At 39.1% G+C, this 16,728-nt stretch overlaps 1 protein-coding gene across 4 annotated transcripts in view; it reads left to right on the top strand.

Moving 5' to 3' along the window:
• Positions 1-16,728, top strand: part of UNC5C (unc-5 netrin receptor C) — a 411,855-nt gene that overhangs the window by 385,719 nt on the left and 9,408 nt on the right. For all 4 annotated transcript variants that reach the window (XM_001365174.4, XM_007495711.3, XM_056803309.1 and 1 more), the window contains 3 exons: positions 1,416-1,565; positions 3,719-3,883; positions 15,405-15,583. In XM_001365174.4, coding sequence (XP_001365211.2) covers positions 1,416-1,565; positions 3,719-3,883; positions 15,405-15,583 — 494 coding nt within the window. The remainder of the gene's footprint in view (positions 1-1,415; positions 1,566-3,718; positions 3,884-15,404; positions 15,584-16,728) is intronic.

Genomic DNA, 16,728 nt, shown 5'->3' with positions numbered 1-16,728 from the left:
CCCTCCATCTCTTCCTCCCCTTTCTCTCTCCTTCCCTTCTTTCCTCTGAATATCTCACACAGACTCCAGGGCTGCTGATCAACACAGGAGCTTGGACTTGTTGTTTCTGACTTAGGGTATTTTTCTCCCTTTTAAGCAGTTTAATGGGTCTCCTTCCTGTCCATTCCCAAAGGCTCAGACATACTGCAGAGAGCTTACTATCATTACACCTCCTATGTGCAACTCAGAACTCCTGAGCACAGATGATCCACTAACCTCAACCCTAGCAGCAGGAATTACAGATGTGGGCCCCACTCAGCAGCAGTTTTCTTTTACTCTCTTGAAAATGCCTCATTAATCTTTTCCAAAAAGTTTGAGAAACCCTAGTATATAAATATGAGCCCCAATGAGCCCTTGTTTTAATTTAAGACCTCAATTAACCAAAAAGTTGAAGGCCAGGCATTTTCTTTTAAATTTAACTTCTTATGGACTAAACATTAACTCAATATTCACTTTTTTATTCCACTTTAAAAACATGCACCATGTTTTGTTTATTCCTATATCTTCAATTCCTAGCATTTGAGGTGCTTAATCCATTTTCTGAATAAACAAATGAATAAATAAATGCCAAAAAACCTTTGTGTAACGTACCAGATCATTTTGCCTTATTAAACAGATGATACAAAAAAATAGCTAAATGGTTGATAATACTGAAATTCCTCAGATTCATTATCATTAACTTCAATTTTCTTTATAACTTGATAAACACCCATATATATGTAGGTTTTTATTGGCCAAATTACAACAAAAAACAAATCTGCTTCTTTCTGGGTTCTCCTTTGCTCAAGGAAAAACCTCAATCTCCCTACAGATACATACACACAGGCGCACACACCCACACACACATATACATGGAATTGAATTGAATATGCACTTTCCTTAGAATATGCACTTAAATTGGTGTTGTTTACTGTAACTTTCATTGTATATTTGTTTAAATCTCTAGGATGAATTATTATTTAGTTTTGCCTCTTTTTATCTGAAAAATCAAGTAGAAGAAGCTCTGAGGGACATAGAGTATAGTAGATCTGTATAACTAAGGGAGGGCTCTGGTTATATATGTTCTGGATGCTCAAGACTTCAATGAATTCAGTTAAATTCCATGAGCACAGGGGACTTTGATGGAAGAAACTGTCCTTGCATTTTTCTTCTGCAGCAGTGAAAGAAGCTAAGGACTTCTGTGGAGAGATGAAAATAGGATCCAATCTCACAGGTTCTTGAGTCCAGAAAGTAATTGATTGTTTATGATCGTAGCTAGCTTCCATTGATCATGGATTGCTGGCATTAGGGAATCTGCTGATTTGATGAGAACTGACATAACGGATGCTGCTTGGTGCTTACTGTCTTTATTTTTTGCTATCATTGTTTCTTTTCAGGAAGTTCTGCAGCTGGAAAGACAGATGGGAGGGCAGCTTCTGGAAGAACCCAAGGCTCTCCATTTTAAAGGCAGTACTCATAACCTGCGTTTGTCCATTCATGATATAGCCCATTCCCTCTGGAAGAGTAAACTGATTGCTAAGTACCAGGTAAGAACCCCAAGCAAAAGTGAAAGGGTCAGGGCATGAAGGTCTAAAAGGGGGGTAAATACAAACTAGAGCAAGCATCTGAATTCTATCCCTGCTCCCTGCTCCTCACCCCCACCCTATTCCAAATTAATCTAAATGCATCTCTGAGATATTCTGAGGATGGCTGGGATGTTCAAATTCATGCTCAAAATGGTTGCAAAAAAATAATTTTCTGTGTTTTTAGGAGGAGAGGAAATCCCATCTTTCTAATAAGTTTCTGAAGAAATATTTGTAATGGGTCAGCAAATCCAGTCTCCCAATGAATTTATTTGGGGGAGAGGAGGAGAAGGAGGGAGGAAGTACTGTTTATCCTTAAATTGGATTGATTTCAAGCAAGAGTGGTCTCCCCATATGATATAAATTAGACTTTAGCATTGCCAATTTTGTAATTTAACTTTGAAAGTTGAAAAGGAACCTCAGTAAAGAAACTAAAATTGTGTGTGTGTTTTTAAACCTCTATGGGTTAAAGTCTATAAAAGAAGAGGTTTTAAAATGTTGGACTCCAATCTTATTCTAATCATCTCATGGGTTCTCAGGGGAATTCTCTTCATACTTAATCAGTTAGGTCTAAATATCTCTCAAGACAGATCTCCTGATAGCTAGTCCCGGAAGGTTCAGCTACATTTCAATGAGTTAGCATCTGAATTGGATGTACATCCAAGCCAAAGATCCAGTATTTGCTTATTAATCAGCCAGTGTATATACTTCATTTTCTCAAAGGAGATGAAGGAGTTCTTTTCCTTCTACATGCCTGCATCTACAACTCTGTGCCTTTATCTATATCTATTAACTGGTAGATATATCTACATACATCGATTTATCTATCCAAATCTGTATATATCAGATGTTCAGTAATCTGGAGATTTGGGGCACATTTGCCCACTAAGAACAGTGAAAAATACAATAGGAGAAAGTTCTCATATGCTACATTTTTCTTATTTAATTTGCCTAAATATGAACATATTATTCTTTTAATTTTTCTAATTGAACCACAGTTCTTTCTGCTGTCTTGGCTCTCTTAAGACTTCTTACCTGACTTCTAGCATAACTAATTCAGATCTCTACCTTAGATTTGGGCCAAGTTTTTATGCCTTAAATAAGAGATACTGGACTATGAGGGCAGCTAGGTGGATGAATGGATTAGATAGCCATGCCTAGAGATGGTTGATCTTGGATTCAAATTTTGCCTCAGATACTTCCTAGCTATGTGATTTTGGGCAAGTCACTTTACCCTCTATTGCCTTGCCCCTTGGAACACATTGATTCTAAGATGGAAGGTAAGGGTTTTAGAGAGACAGAGAGAGACAGACAGACAGAGAGAGACAGAGAGAAAGAGAGACACAGAGAGAGAGAGACAGAAAGACAGAGACAGACAGAGAGACAGAGACAGAAAGAGGACCAGATCTGTAATTTCATTGGTGTAGAGAACTTTGTAGATCAGTACCTCCTCTGTGACTTAGAAATTCTTAAATTCTATAAATCAGCCAAATGTGTCACTTTCTAGGGAAATGACAAAGCTTTTTTCCTAAATGCAATTTAAATATTATGGTCTTAGAGCCTAATTGTTTTTCTAGAGAAAGTCCTGTTCTTTCACCTTATCAATTATACATTGTTAGTTGTGCCTGTTATTATAATATTATATAGTGAATTCCTACTGTCTTATGAGAGAAGAGGACATGTGTATGAAAGAATACTGAATTTATATATTTTATATTAAGTTTAAAGAGGCACTGTGATATAGGGGATAGAGAGCTAGGCTCAAAGCCAGAAGATCAATTCAATTCCTTTCTCTGACACATCCTGGCTGTATGACTAGAGGCAAATACTATAACATACAGAAAAGGTGCTGACCTGCACTGGTTCTGCAGGGTGTTTCCTTTTTCTGGCATTGAATGAGGAAATGAACTCACATCTTATCTCTCTGCCTTTTAAGCTTACTTCTCCCCCTCCCCTTGAGTCTCAGAATGCTTATAACAACTAGTATCTTCAAGCTTTATATAAAATGCGAGTTGCTTATCATTATTAAGTTACTTCTTAATGGATTTTTTTTAATTTCCTTTTTTTGAGTTTTTGCGAACTTTCATTTCATTTCATCTCACTTGTTTGTCCCATAGGAAATTCCTTTTTACCATATCTGGAGCGGTTGTCAAAGAAATCTCCATTGTACTTTCACCTTGGAAAGATTCAGCCTGACCACAGTGGAGTTAGTTTGTAAGCTCTGCGTGCGGCAGGTCGAGGGAGAAGGACAAATCTTCCAGCTCTCCTGTACAGTGTCAGAGGTAATCAGGACACCCGCCACCTCTCACTATAGTTCACAGGAGAGAAAGGGGCAGTCTGAGGGGAAGGGACCAACTCTGCCTAAGTTGATGCAACATTTGTGTTACTCAAAAGGTAGATAATGTCAAATCTCTACAAAATCATTTATATTTTAAACACTGCCTGATGAAAAGGTAGAAGGAAACTAAATTATTTAAAGACATCCTGTGGCAAATCCTTGTAAAACAAAGCCTTCAAGTAGGGAACAACTGTAGAAATATTCCATATATATATATATACATACATATATGTGTGTGTTTGGGTAGATAGATAGATGAATAGATAGATACATAGATGGATGGATGGATGGATGGATAGATGGATAGATAGATAGATCACTTGCAATGCCCACTTTCCCCAAAGATACCATCTTTTTCTCTTCATTGGCTTCTCTACATCTCCCCTTGACTTTTGAACAAAAAAAAAGCTCTAATAACTTCTCCCTGACTCTTTCACACTTCTCTCCCTTCTTGAAAAAATGGAAAAATAGAAGCTTCATTGTGGTTTCTTTTTATTTCCTCTCAAGTGTCCTCAAAATGGACAACAAGAGTTTGTCTATCTTCTCCTCTGGGAATGGGCTACTCCAAAGATCATATTTTTCTTTGTATTCTTCCCCTCAGTTTCTTTTTACTGACATCTTCCAACACTTTGGTTGGCATTTTGTTGATTTACCTTGAATAAATAGCTCTTTCTCACCACACAACAAAAATTCCTTTATGAGAAGGAAGAACGAGTGGATTGTCTCATTTTTACTGGGTTCCAAAAACCATAGTCTAAAATGTGGTAACCTTTAGAGAAACAAAGTGAACAGAAGTAGATTTAATGTTCAGAAAGAAAAAACAACAACAACTCAAGGCTCTTAGCTCATCCCTATGCCAGAAGCTGAGCCTGTGATACTCATATTAGACAATTTCAGCAGCACTACAAATCCAACTTAAAATACAACCTTGGTTTCTCTGCCCCCTACACAGTGACAAATGACATGTCACTTTGCTCATCCTGTCTTCCTCTTAATCTCACATTTAGAGACTATCTCCCTGAGCCTCTTTCCCATAGCCCATTGAGGTGCGGTCATCTTTTCCTTGTGGAGTTTCATGAGCCTTTTGACTCATAAACCACTTTAGTCACAGCCCCCAGTGACATTCATAAGGAATGATCTTGGTGTCACGATGCCATAGCAACCGCCAGTGCCTTCCGTTGCACAAGCCATATCTCTGAGGCACACAGTACCACCCCGCTGACTTTGGATGGTGTTTTCACTCTTTGGGCCCAGCAGGTCTGCAAAGTTCAATAACCACCCAGCTCCAATGACAACAAAAGCTGCATAATTTCAGAGGGGGAGGAGAGTTATCCCTTTGATGCATGCTTTCTGTTAGGAGTGCTCATTTGCTGCCGGATGAAAAGGTAGATGAGATGCAGCAACAAATGAAAGGGCTTCAGCCCTCCCCCTCATCCCCCTGTCTCCACCTCTTCCCAGAGAAAAGACAGCTTTGACTAGTGTGGTCATAACTTAAGAATTATCTTTCTATGTCTAGTGTATAAGGAGCACTATTTCTTTGGCAACCTTGACACAGAAACTTCCCTCCCCAAAACACAATTGTTCAGAAACACCAGTGACTTTTTTTCCAAATAGAGTAGACAAACAAATTTAAGAGAAGAGGGGGAAAGCCAGGCTCTAGGTAACTTAGGGGGATTATATGGGGCACTGCTTTTTGCTTCTGGGTCAATGGTTTGAATCTAACCATTGTATGAATATTTGAATGCAATCTGAGAATTTATAGAAAAGTTGTTGTCGCAATGATGTCAGAGGGATACACTGATAAACAACCGACTTCCAGGATTTCCAAAATCCCAATGCTCACTGGAGCTTCTAAGAACATATATAAAGTATATGTATTCTATAAAGGCCAAGCAAATGGAGGGTGACTGTGCTCACCCTTTCTCCCCTTCTAAATAGGACTCTTGCCCAGGATCTCACAGAGAGTTGGCAGGTGGACTGAACACAGGGTTCTAAGGCCAAGATTTCCTGGATAGTGCTGTTTTTATTATGGTTCACAGCTCTTTACAAAAATGCAAAGTATTATATTTTTTTTTACAAAAATACAAAGTAGAGGAGCCTTAGAGATCACCTAGCCCATTTTTCTTAAAGAAATGAATTCTGAAATCCTTTACCAAAAAAAAAAAAAAACAAATTGTTCTGATCTTGGGACAATTTATTTGGCCAAACTTAACCAAAATGAGTTGTGAAGGGAGTTCCCTGAAAAGGTCATGGGACCTACATGTTTACAATCTGTAAAGGGAGAAGGTTGAACAAGATAGCCTCCAAAATCCCTTCCAGTCTTCGATTTATGATCCTTCGAACCATTTTATTCTCTGACCATGCTCAGTAGCCACAAGTTAGGGCTCCATCCCCCACATCATCTATCACCATAAAATGAGGGCCATTCTAGGGTCTCCTTCTGGGCACTTGTTGAGGAAGACCTTCAGAACATCTCACATATTCCCTCACCCCCAGCCACAAAAGGTGACCTCTGTAAGCAGAAGAGAAGCCACTAAAGGCTGAGCTAGGGGAAATATCTATAATATAATATAAGAGCTATCTATAAGAAGGGTCCTGGAAAAGCCTGGAGCCAGTCGTTTCCATGTTACCTGTTGCCTCCATGTATCTTCTTCAATAATCTCAACAGAAGGGGGCATCTGGGTGGCCCAGTGGATTGAGAGCCAGGCCTAGAGATGGAAGGTCCTAGGTTCAATTGTGTGACCCTGGGCAAGTCACTTAACCCCCATTGCCTAGCCCTTACCATTCCTCTGCCTTCGAGCCAATACACAGTATTGATTCCAAGATGGAAGGTAAGGTTTTTTAAAAAATAATAATATCAACAGAAAAAAATATCAGGGAGGGAATAGAAATGGAAATGTGTATCTTTTGTCACTGGAGCTAGAGTCGGGGTGGTGATGGAGGGAAGAGCATCATGCTATTATCCTGTGAATCCCATTCTGTGAATTAGATGAATTTGAAAGTCCACAAAATAAAATCCTGCTCCATAATCCCTTCTTCGCTCTCAGCTAGCTTATAGAGCTGAGTCAGGACCATCCAGTAGGAAGCAGACAATTACATCACATGGACAATGAACTCGGGAGACTGAACACACATAATGTAATCAAATACAGGCATAATTTGATACCATTTGATGACATGCATTATCCCTGTTTTGCTGCAAGGTAATTAGACCATTTGGTAGGTCACTCACAAAAAGGAATGCAATTAGAGTTTTATTCAGTCAAACTGATGTTTTGGTTTTCCCTTTGTATTTTTTTGGCTCACCATCATTATTCCCAATTTTTCCTGATGCCATGTGCCTCTCTTGTCTATCACCCATTACAAAACTCCTGAGGAGCAAAGTGGGGCAGCGAGGTGGCTCAGGGATTGCAGAGGGAGGTCCTAGGTTCAAATATGGCCTTCTAGCTGTGTGACCCTGGGCAAGTCACTTAACCCCCATTGCCTAGTTCTTACCATTCTTCTGCCTTAGAACCAATAAGATGGAGGGAAGGTTTTGTTTTTTTTTAAAGAGAATGACTTAAAAAACCTTAAGTATGATATGATTTCATAGAAAATATAAATTCTTTTTATATTAATTTACATTTCTATACATTTTAAAAGGTTTTATTTGCCTTTACCACCAAGCTGTGAGGTAGGAAGTAGTTTTATTTGATGGATAAGGGAATTAAAGCTTAGAAAGATGAATTCACATGCCTAGAATGAGCTAGTGAAGTGGCACTGACGTCAGTTCTTCCTTGCTTCCACCCCAACTGCCATGCTTGGAATTAACCTGAGATCCCTTTACCAGGAAAATACGACTTTTGGTAATAAATGGATGAATAGCAGGATTAGGCACCAAAAGACTCAGCTTGAGCTGGGCTACTTAGTTATTCTATAAATTCCAGCAAGTCACAGTCCAAAATTGCAAATAATTATTAGCACCTGCTCTGGACTGGGTACAAGGGTTCTAGGAACACAACACTAAAATGATCTCTACTCTGAAAGAGCTCACATCATCCATCATCCTTATTTTACCGTTCTAGTTTCCTAATGCACCAAATGGAATTAAGTGAGAGAATTACTAACCTCAACATTCTGATCCCATCATAGTGAGATGGAGTGAAAAGTTCAAATACTTTAATTCAAATATCAGTGAATACTTTGTGTGAATGAGTAGAATCTTAAGTGTTAGCGATGGTAGGAAATCCTTTGCTATTTTGAAATGGAAAGGGTTAGAGAACAAGGATTTGAAATATATTTTACTCTGGATCTCTACCCCTTTTCTCTTAGGAGGAAAATGGAGAAAGAGAGGGGAGACTATAGATACTGAAGACATAATCTGCAAATTTTTTATACACTTTAGTTGGGAAGGCCTGGATTTTACCACTGGGCCAAAAAGTTTGGTTTATGTTCATCTTATCAGGATAGTAGTGTGGGCTATGTGTATACTTAGTGATTATCTCAAGCAACTCTTGGATACAAATGGGCATAATCAACCTGATTTCCATAAACCTACAGCAAACAGGTTGTCACTCAATGAATACATTAATTAGTTGACCAGCAAGGTAGTATGTAATTTATCTAACAAATGGTTTCAACAGCCAGGTGGTTTCAATAGAGTTTATCTAGCCTTGCCTTCCTCACACACTAAAGTGGATCTTCCTAAAGACAACCATATTACAACTAATTGAAAGAGGATGCTTAGTCCACATACTTTTATACTATATGTACTTTTATACTCTTATTGACCCAATATCTACATTGCTCTTTGGCCATAGTGAGTACTAATTCTGAATGTAATATTTATCTATAGATATCAGGATAAAATAACGGTCCAATTTATTAGAAAATTATAAGAACATCTCTATAGCCCATCTCCCTGGAACAGTGGAAACAGCACTGGCTCTGGGGTTAGAGAATCTGAGTTCAAATCCTACCTCAAACACTTACTGCCTGTGCGTCTTTGGTCCAGCCATCTAATCTGCTCTAACTTCCTCTACTGGAAAAGGAATGGGTTGAATGATCTGGGAAACTTCATAGTAGCCATCATAGTTGCTTATGAACTGGGAAATATCCTTACTAAACATCAATCAAATATTCTATGAAAAAATGAGGGGAAGAAGTAAATTAAGTGCCTATATCCCACCCATAAGCTTCTACAAATCTTCTATCCTTAGGATTTGAGAGGGGACAAGGGGGAAAGGGTGTGTATGTATGTATATTTGCATACTTCTTGAATGCTAACCCTGGATAGACCTACGAGAGAGAAAGCAAGAAAGTTTGGTGTTCCTATCCCAAGTTCACTCTTCCTTCATTTTCCATGATAACTGGCAGGCCCCAAATATCTGGAATTCCCCTTGGCAGAAGAGTTCCCCATAATCTTAGTTGGCAGCTTGCATCTCTGCTGCAAGCCTGGATATCAGTTCTCCTTCCAACTGCTCCCAGTCACCGCAGGTGATGGGTGATGCCAGTTCAAGCTGGCAACCCAAGAAGTCCCATTCCCAAAGCCAGCTGTCACCAGGCCACATGGTAGACAGCAGCTTTAGTCCTCCCCTGCAGTCTCTCAATCTCTCTCCCTCCCTCTCTCTCTCTCTCTCTCTCTCTCTCTCTCTCTCTCTCTCTCTCTCTCTCTCTCCCTCTGTCTCTTCCTCATTCCTCTCTCCCCCTTCCTTTCTCTCTCTCTCTCTCTCTCTCTCTCTCTCTCTCTCTCTCTCTCTCTCTCTCTCTCTCTCTCTCCTCTGTCTCTGTCTCTCTCTGTCTCTGTCTCTGTCTCTTCCTCATTCCTCTCTCCCCCTTCCTTTCCCTCTCTCTCTCTCTCTGTCTTTCTCTTTCTGTCTCTCTCTCTCTCTCTCTCTTTCTCTCTCTCTCTCTCTCTCTCTCTGTCTCTCTGTCTCTCTCTCTCTCCACTTTTTGATATTCAAATTGAATGGTGGACCAATACTTTCCTACTAAAGGGGGAATAAATAGAAAAATTTAGTATGTCTTTATGCCCACATGCATCCTTATTGCTCCCTGGTTTCACAATAATCTGTTTCCTTATCAAGGCTTCCAGGGACCCCCTCTGCATCCCAAAGTGGTGAAACATCATTATAGAAAATCTCTGCTTCTGGGGAAATTAGAGATAATTCAGCCAATGTTACTCTGACTTTACTAATAATAACTGTGTTCTCTGAGGCTACTGCTTGGTAAAATTCAAAAGTTTAGTAAATGGCAAAGCTGACATTTGAACCAAAATGATCCAATACAAATCCATGACATTTTCTACCATATCATATAAGAATAAACAATTTGTGCAAAGGTAACTTTTGCACATATTCAGGAAGTATGGTCTTGCTTATCTTCCTGTATTTAAAACAATGTCATCTGGAAGAAGGATTAGACTTGTTCTATTTAGTCTCAGAAATATAACTAGGAGTAATGGGTGAAAGTGTAAAACAATTAGAAATGATGTAAATAAAAATTTCCTAACAATTAGAGCTCTCTAAAGGGACCACCTCTAGAAACGGTAGAACTTTTGAAGACCAAGGTCTTCAAGCGAAGACTAGATGGCAGTTTCTCGGGCAGTTGTAGAGAGAATATGAGCTGGACTAAATGACTATGACTAGTCCTTACAAACCTTACAAACTCCCAACTCTGAGTCATATGTCTTGGCTTCTCATATTTGTTTTTTTTTTTTCCCTCTAATTTCATATTGCCCTTACATTCACAATTCAGTGATATGTACAAACAACTGATTGGAAGAAAATTCTTACATTGATAAGCAGTCATTACATATGTTCAACTCAATACAAATACTTTTAACTAGGCTGCGCAAAAAGGGTGACATAAAAATATGAGACAGGGTCCAAGCAAATGTGAGTTCAGTAGTCCGTTTCATGGTCCCATAGATAAGAATAGTTCCTAATATTGGTCTGCTTCTTTGCACTTTCCACCTCTGCTATTTATCTGATCTACCTCTCTTCCCTCTGTAGCACCTTTAGAGGAAAATTAGAAGATGTGATATGATACGATATTGATGTTCTGGGCTACTTCTTTTTCAACATCCTTCTTCTGTCTCCTGGTTTGGAGGATGAATCTACTTTAATCATTCCCATATGGCCTGGAAAGTGAGCAGTCTTATCCAGAACTATGAGTTCTAAATGATGTTAGAGCAAGTGTACTGAGCACCATGCAGAGTCACTGATTCTTCAGAGTCCTGAGAATAAGAGCTTTCACTCATAACATCTGGTTGCCTGTATTATTGGCTGCAAACTTATATATTAATCTGGGGAAAGCATAGTATTGAAAACAGATACTACCCCAACCATAGTCCTAAACAATTATTGTACTAAGCACTATAGTAAGATTTTTCCTAAGTTAACCTACCAAGTAAGTAGGAGAACTAATAGGCAGAGTTTCTATGAACTAATAGTTCTAATAAAGAACTAATAGTTTCTAATAAAACTAAAGTATATCGTGCTACCAATAACCTCTGCTGTACCAGTTATTGGAACCAGGAAGGATGCCCTGCTTTGCTACTATTATTATTATAACTGAATGGCATAAAAATCGAGTACTTATACTCCCAAATATTTCTGATATTCTTTCCCCTCCTATTCAAAAACTGTATCAAGTCCTTACCCCTTTCTCATAGCTTAGGCATCAATAAAAGGCAAAAGAGTAGGACAATAGATAGAGCATTGAACCTAGAGTCAGGAAGATCTGAGTTCTAAGACATAATTTACCAGCTATGCATCCCTGAGCAAGTTACTTACCTTCTTTCAGCCCCAGTTTCCTCATATGTAGAATGGGGATAATCAGAGCAGTGATAGGGAGAATAAACCTTAAAGTGCTATATAAATGCTAGTTATTCAATAAATGAATGAATTTATTGTGGTACGATGGAGACCTTGGATTCTCCAGGACTATAGCAATAGAACCAATTTTAATAGACCCTACAGCATGGAAGGATTTTGAGTTTAAATTCTGTGATAAACCCCCTCCAAGAGCTACACTAGTTGAGAATAGAGCCTGGCCACCAGATGGTGACTTTTTACCGAAACAGAGAGGAGTTGTGATCTGCAGTTCCCTATCAACAGAATGACAATTAAGTGAGAGCACCTTTCAGAACTGAAACATTGACTGTAGACATCTGGGTCAATCTCATTTTCCTAATATCCCCTGTGAGCATTCTGACACTTAACAAAATCTTAAAATCCCAGTTGTGTTTGAGCTTCAAAAAACATGAACAAAACATGAAATGGTCCTTTGATACAGAATGTGCCAGATTTGGGGTCAAGAATCAGAGTACTGTGACTAGAGCCAACACTGCTCTGAATATTATTACAAAAATTAGTTTTGCTCTAAACTGACCTCCATGCAGAAGAGTGGGTACTACACAGTATGATTCTATAACCAGGAAAGCAGAGCTTTGACTAAAGCATTAAAAAGGAAGCTCAGTTTTGCAAAATCAACACTAGAACCACTGACTCCTTCAATTCCCACTCCAGGGAATAACTCAGAATGCCCTCGGTGGCTGCGGCTACTGCTGCTGTGGGTCTAGGTCTGCTCCAAAGGTGCTAGCAAGGACAGTTTCACAGAAAAGCCTGAACAGCACACCATTAACTATACCCTAGGTTTTTCTGCTGCTGGACATGGATCTTTCTTGTTTATCCTTCAGCAACTAATGTTGAACACCCAGGAGTTACCCATTTTAAAGTCAATTAAATTGATTTTCCCATATTGCTTTAATAGTTCCCAGGCAAGGTTTGCTTTTGCCTTCTCAGTTCATAGATATAATGACTAGAGTGGCCCCTGTTTTCTTCTTTCTTCAGTAAGAATTTACATTGATGCTGGTTTGGGAGATGAATGTACTTAAAGGATTATTCTATCGTTTCACTGGAGTTACTGTTAGAGAATCAACTCATTCATTCTTTTCCCAAGGTAGTTTCTCCTACGCCTTCTGTTTCCTTAAAGGAAAAAAATGTGACTTATTTTCATATAATTTGAATCACGTAGGATTTGTGTCATCTGATCCACCACCACCACCCTAATATTACAGATGAAAAAACTCAGTTTGAAGGAAGGGAAGTGATTCACCAGAGTTACCCATTTTTCAGGAGCACAATCAAAATTTACTTTCCTCCTTAAACTTCCAAATGCTGTGTGGCTTTTACTCTTATGTGCTACATCCTCAGTAAGAGTTCTGGTGTCCATCATTGAATCCAGTTCAGAAAATGTATTTTTAAGTGCTTCCTGGGAGTTCAGTCAGGTTTTGATGATAGGTAGCTGCAAAGACTATTGCCTCATACACTGGTTAGGAGGATCCTGGGCAAGTCCCAATCTCTTGGTATTCTGGGCAACAGAGATACTAAGTTAGAGAGAAGTTGTGACTCATTAGTAGAAGGAATTTCCTTATCGAAGATTCTTTGGTGCTAAAGAAACCACAAGTCCAGTCCTAACTCTCCTAAGTATAAAACACTGCCTGGTCTAAGTGGTGGAGGCATGAAGATCAAAACAAAGAAGGCTCCTCTCAAGCAACTTACATCCTTCTGGGGATGGTGGAAATACAATTGGTATAAAAGTAAGTAAATGCAAAGTAATCCAAAGTAACTTTAGGTGGACAGAGAGATTAGAGGAAGGGGAGGTCCACAAAGGTCTGAGTTCAGGACAAGATTTGAAGGAAGCCAGGGATTCTAAAAGATGGGAGGAGGGAGGCTCTATGAACACTTGTGAAAACCTTTCAGTCAATTAAATGAGCCAGGGCTTGAGTTCCAGGCAAGGGGAAGCACCTGGGGGAAGGGGAAGAGGCAGGAAAGCAAATGTCATGTGTTTCATGTAGCAGCAACAAAGTTGGTGACCTGTGTTGCCATTTCCCCACTGGTTTTCTCCTTCATGTCAGACATTCTCTAGCAGATCTGACTTCCAACACTTAAATGTCAGCTCTGTTCTTTCTCAGGGTGCTGCTGTCCTGGTACTTCCTCTTGAAATCTGATTTATTTTTTAAAAAGTTACTACTGTGTTTTTTTCTTGCTCATTCCTGAAGGACCACCTCAGAAAACTGTATTTGAGATGTTCCAGAGCTTTCTATCTAAAATAATTTTCGATAAGGACCAATAAATCCATGGACTATGAAAGTAAACAGCACAAAGTTGTCTTAGGTAAAGGAACTGGATCTGTGATTTCATTGGCATAAGGAACTCTCAGATGAGGAAACTCCTTCCACCAGTGCAGGCCAGAACTTTCTGTGTGGATTTAGTCTTTGAGATTAGACTGGAGGACACTGAGAATTTAAGTGACTTGCCCATAGTTACACAGTATGTTTCAGAGGAAGGACTTGAACCTAAATCTTAAGCCAGTTCCCAATTAAAGAAAATACTAGTACTTAAATCAGTGCCTGGAACATAGTTGTCACTTAATAAATGCTGGTTGATTACATGTTTTCCTCAGGGAAATACATTATCATTGGGAAACAAAATTAGAGGCCAGTGGCATCTTGTTTAAAACATATCACAAAAGTAATTTCCTACAATATCCCTCATAGGTGGCCATTCAACTTCTGTTTGAAGACCTCAAACAAGCTTACTCTCCCCTGAAGGCAACCTATCCTTCTTGTGCTCTTGTTCAGTTGTTTTTCTAGTCCTGTCTTCTTCATGACTTTATTTGGGGTTTTCTTGGCAAAGATACCAAAGTGGTTTGCCATTTTCTTTTCTGGCTCATTTTACAGACAAAGAAACTGAGGCATAGTGAAGTGACTTACCCCAGGGCACAGAGCTAGTGAATATCTGATTCAACTTATGAAGATGTCTTCTTGACATTGCATAGCCACTGCAATGCCTGGCTTCCTCTATTCTTCCTTTAAATAGTTCTAATCATTCAAAATATTTTTCTTACTATCAATTCAAATTGACCTTTCTGCAGTTTGCACTCATTGCTCCTAAAGCCTGTTTCTAAGAAGGGTTCTAATACCACTAGGTATTAGGACAAGCAGCCCTTCAAATATCTGACTCTGGCTATGGCATTCTTACCTCACTCTGTTCTTCAAACTAAGCATTACTTCAGCTGATGTGTGTTTATTGGTGTGTCTTAAGTCTCCTTTCCATTGTTGTGCATCATCCTCTGTACCTTTATTCTCTCTATTTGACAATATTACTTCTAAGATGTATTGCTTATAACTGAAAACATTCTTTCACTTATAGTCTGATCAGGACACATACATGAAACTACTCTTTCCCTCCCCCTGTAGACAATACATTTCTATTGATGCAGACTAATATTAAATTAACTTAACCCCCTTATTTTTTCCTCAAACTAACCAAAGTTTTCATATCCTGTTCTGGTACTATTTATTTATGAACCTAAGTGTAGAACTTTACATTCGTGCCTGTTTAATGCACTGATTGAGTATTGATTGTCTTTTGTTCTCCCAATAACAATGCTATGTTGTTTTCTCAACTGAAATGTAGGAACCTACAGGCATTGACTTTCCCCTTCTGGACCCAGCAAGTACCATTACCACCATCACAGGACCCAATGCCTTCAGTATTCCTCTCCCTATTCGGCAGAAGCTCTGCAGCAGCCTTGATGCCCCACAGACAAGGGGTCATGACTGGAGGATGCTAGCCCACAAACTGAAACTGGACAGGTAAGCACAACCATTACTTCATATTCAACACCTCCTAGAGAGGAGACAGTTTTTCATTGAGACAAGGAAGTATATGTTATGGCTCACAGTTTTCCTTTCCCTGGAATGTTCCTTCTCCCCTTCTTTGATTATTGAATTACTACTCCATCTCCAAAGCTTTCCTTTATCAAAAGGTGCCTCTTTAAGAAACTTATATATTAAATCCTAAACACCTTAACTATTCAATTTCTCAATCTACTTCCCATTACCAACTCTTCCAAACTACTTCAACCACAAACATATCCTTTACTTGTTTCTATCCAGAAACCACTTCCAAGTTCAAGAATTTTGAAATTACCTTCTCTGATTTTAATTTATTGACTTTCACGTGCCTATCTTTTCCCCTTTACCAAACCCTTTCCTTCATCTACATCATGATCTTGAATCCCAGACTCCTCAGACTTAATTCTCTCCCTGGCCATCATTTCCACCCTAGCCACTCTCCTTTTCTCCCTATCTTGACCCCTTGTTAAACCAGTTCACTTGTCTTGCTGTCTCTCCTTGACCCTAAATCCCCTAATCATGTTGTTGATTGTGCCTGCCATGGGCTTAGCCATGGATCACTCTCATCATCACTGCCTTTGCTCCTGCACAAATTCTGTTGAACAAAGGCAGAGAAAACCAGACAACTGGTCTGATTAGGTCTAATACAAATGCATGTTGTACAACCTCAAGCAAGTCCTTACAGGCAGTCCTCCTTATCAATTCAAATCCAGTCTTCACCAAAGCTCTACCAAACCTTTTTATCCCTCCTCAAACCTCCCATGACTCACCCTGCACCCACACTCTCAGGTAAAAACCTTGCCTCATATTTTACTGTAAACGGTGAGGATATTCACTATGAGCTTCTTCTTTGCTCCTCTTCCTCATATCATCACTCAAAAACTTTCTACTAATATTTCTTCCTTTACCAAAGTCTTAAGACTTACTAATTCCTCTCCCTGTACAAGTCATCTCATTCCATCCTGTCTTTTCCAAAAGATTACCATCTTTCATATCCATTTATTTTTAGTCTTTCCCTATTAGCTCCTATCCTTCTACCTACTAACATGCCCAATGGGTCTCCCATATCCTCAAAAACCCATCTCTTCCTCACTTGATCCTTC

This window comes from Monodelphis domestica, chromosome 6, assembly GCF_027887165.1.
Source record: "Monodelphis domestica isolate mMonDom1 chromosome 6, mMonDom1.pri, whole genome shotgun sequence".
Lineage (NCBI taxonomy): Eukaryota > Metazoa > Chordata > Mammalia > Didelphimorphia > Didelphidae > Monodelphis > Monodelphis domestica.
The sequence above is the reverse complement of the archived record's forward strand: the minus strand, read 5'-3'. Positions and strand labels throughout refer to the sequence as shown.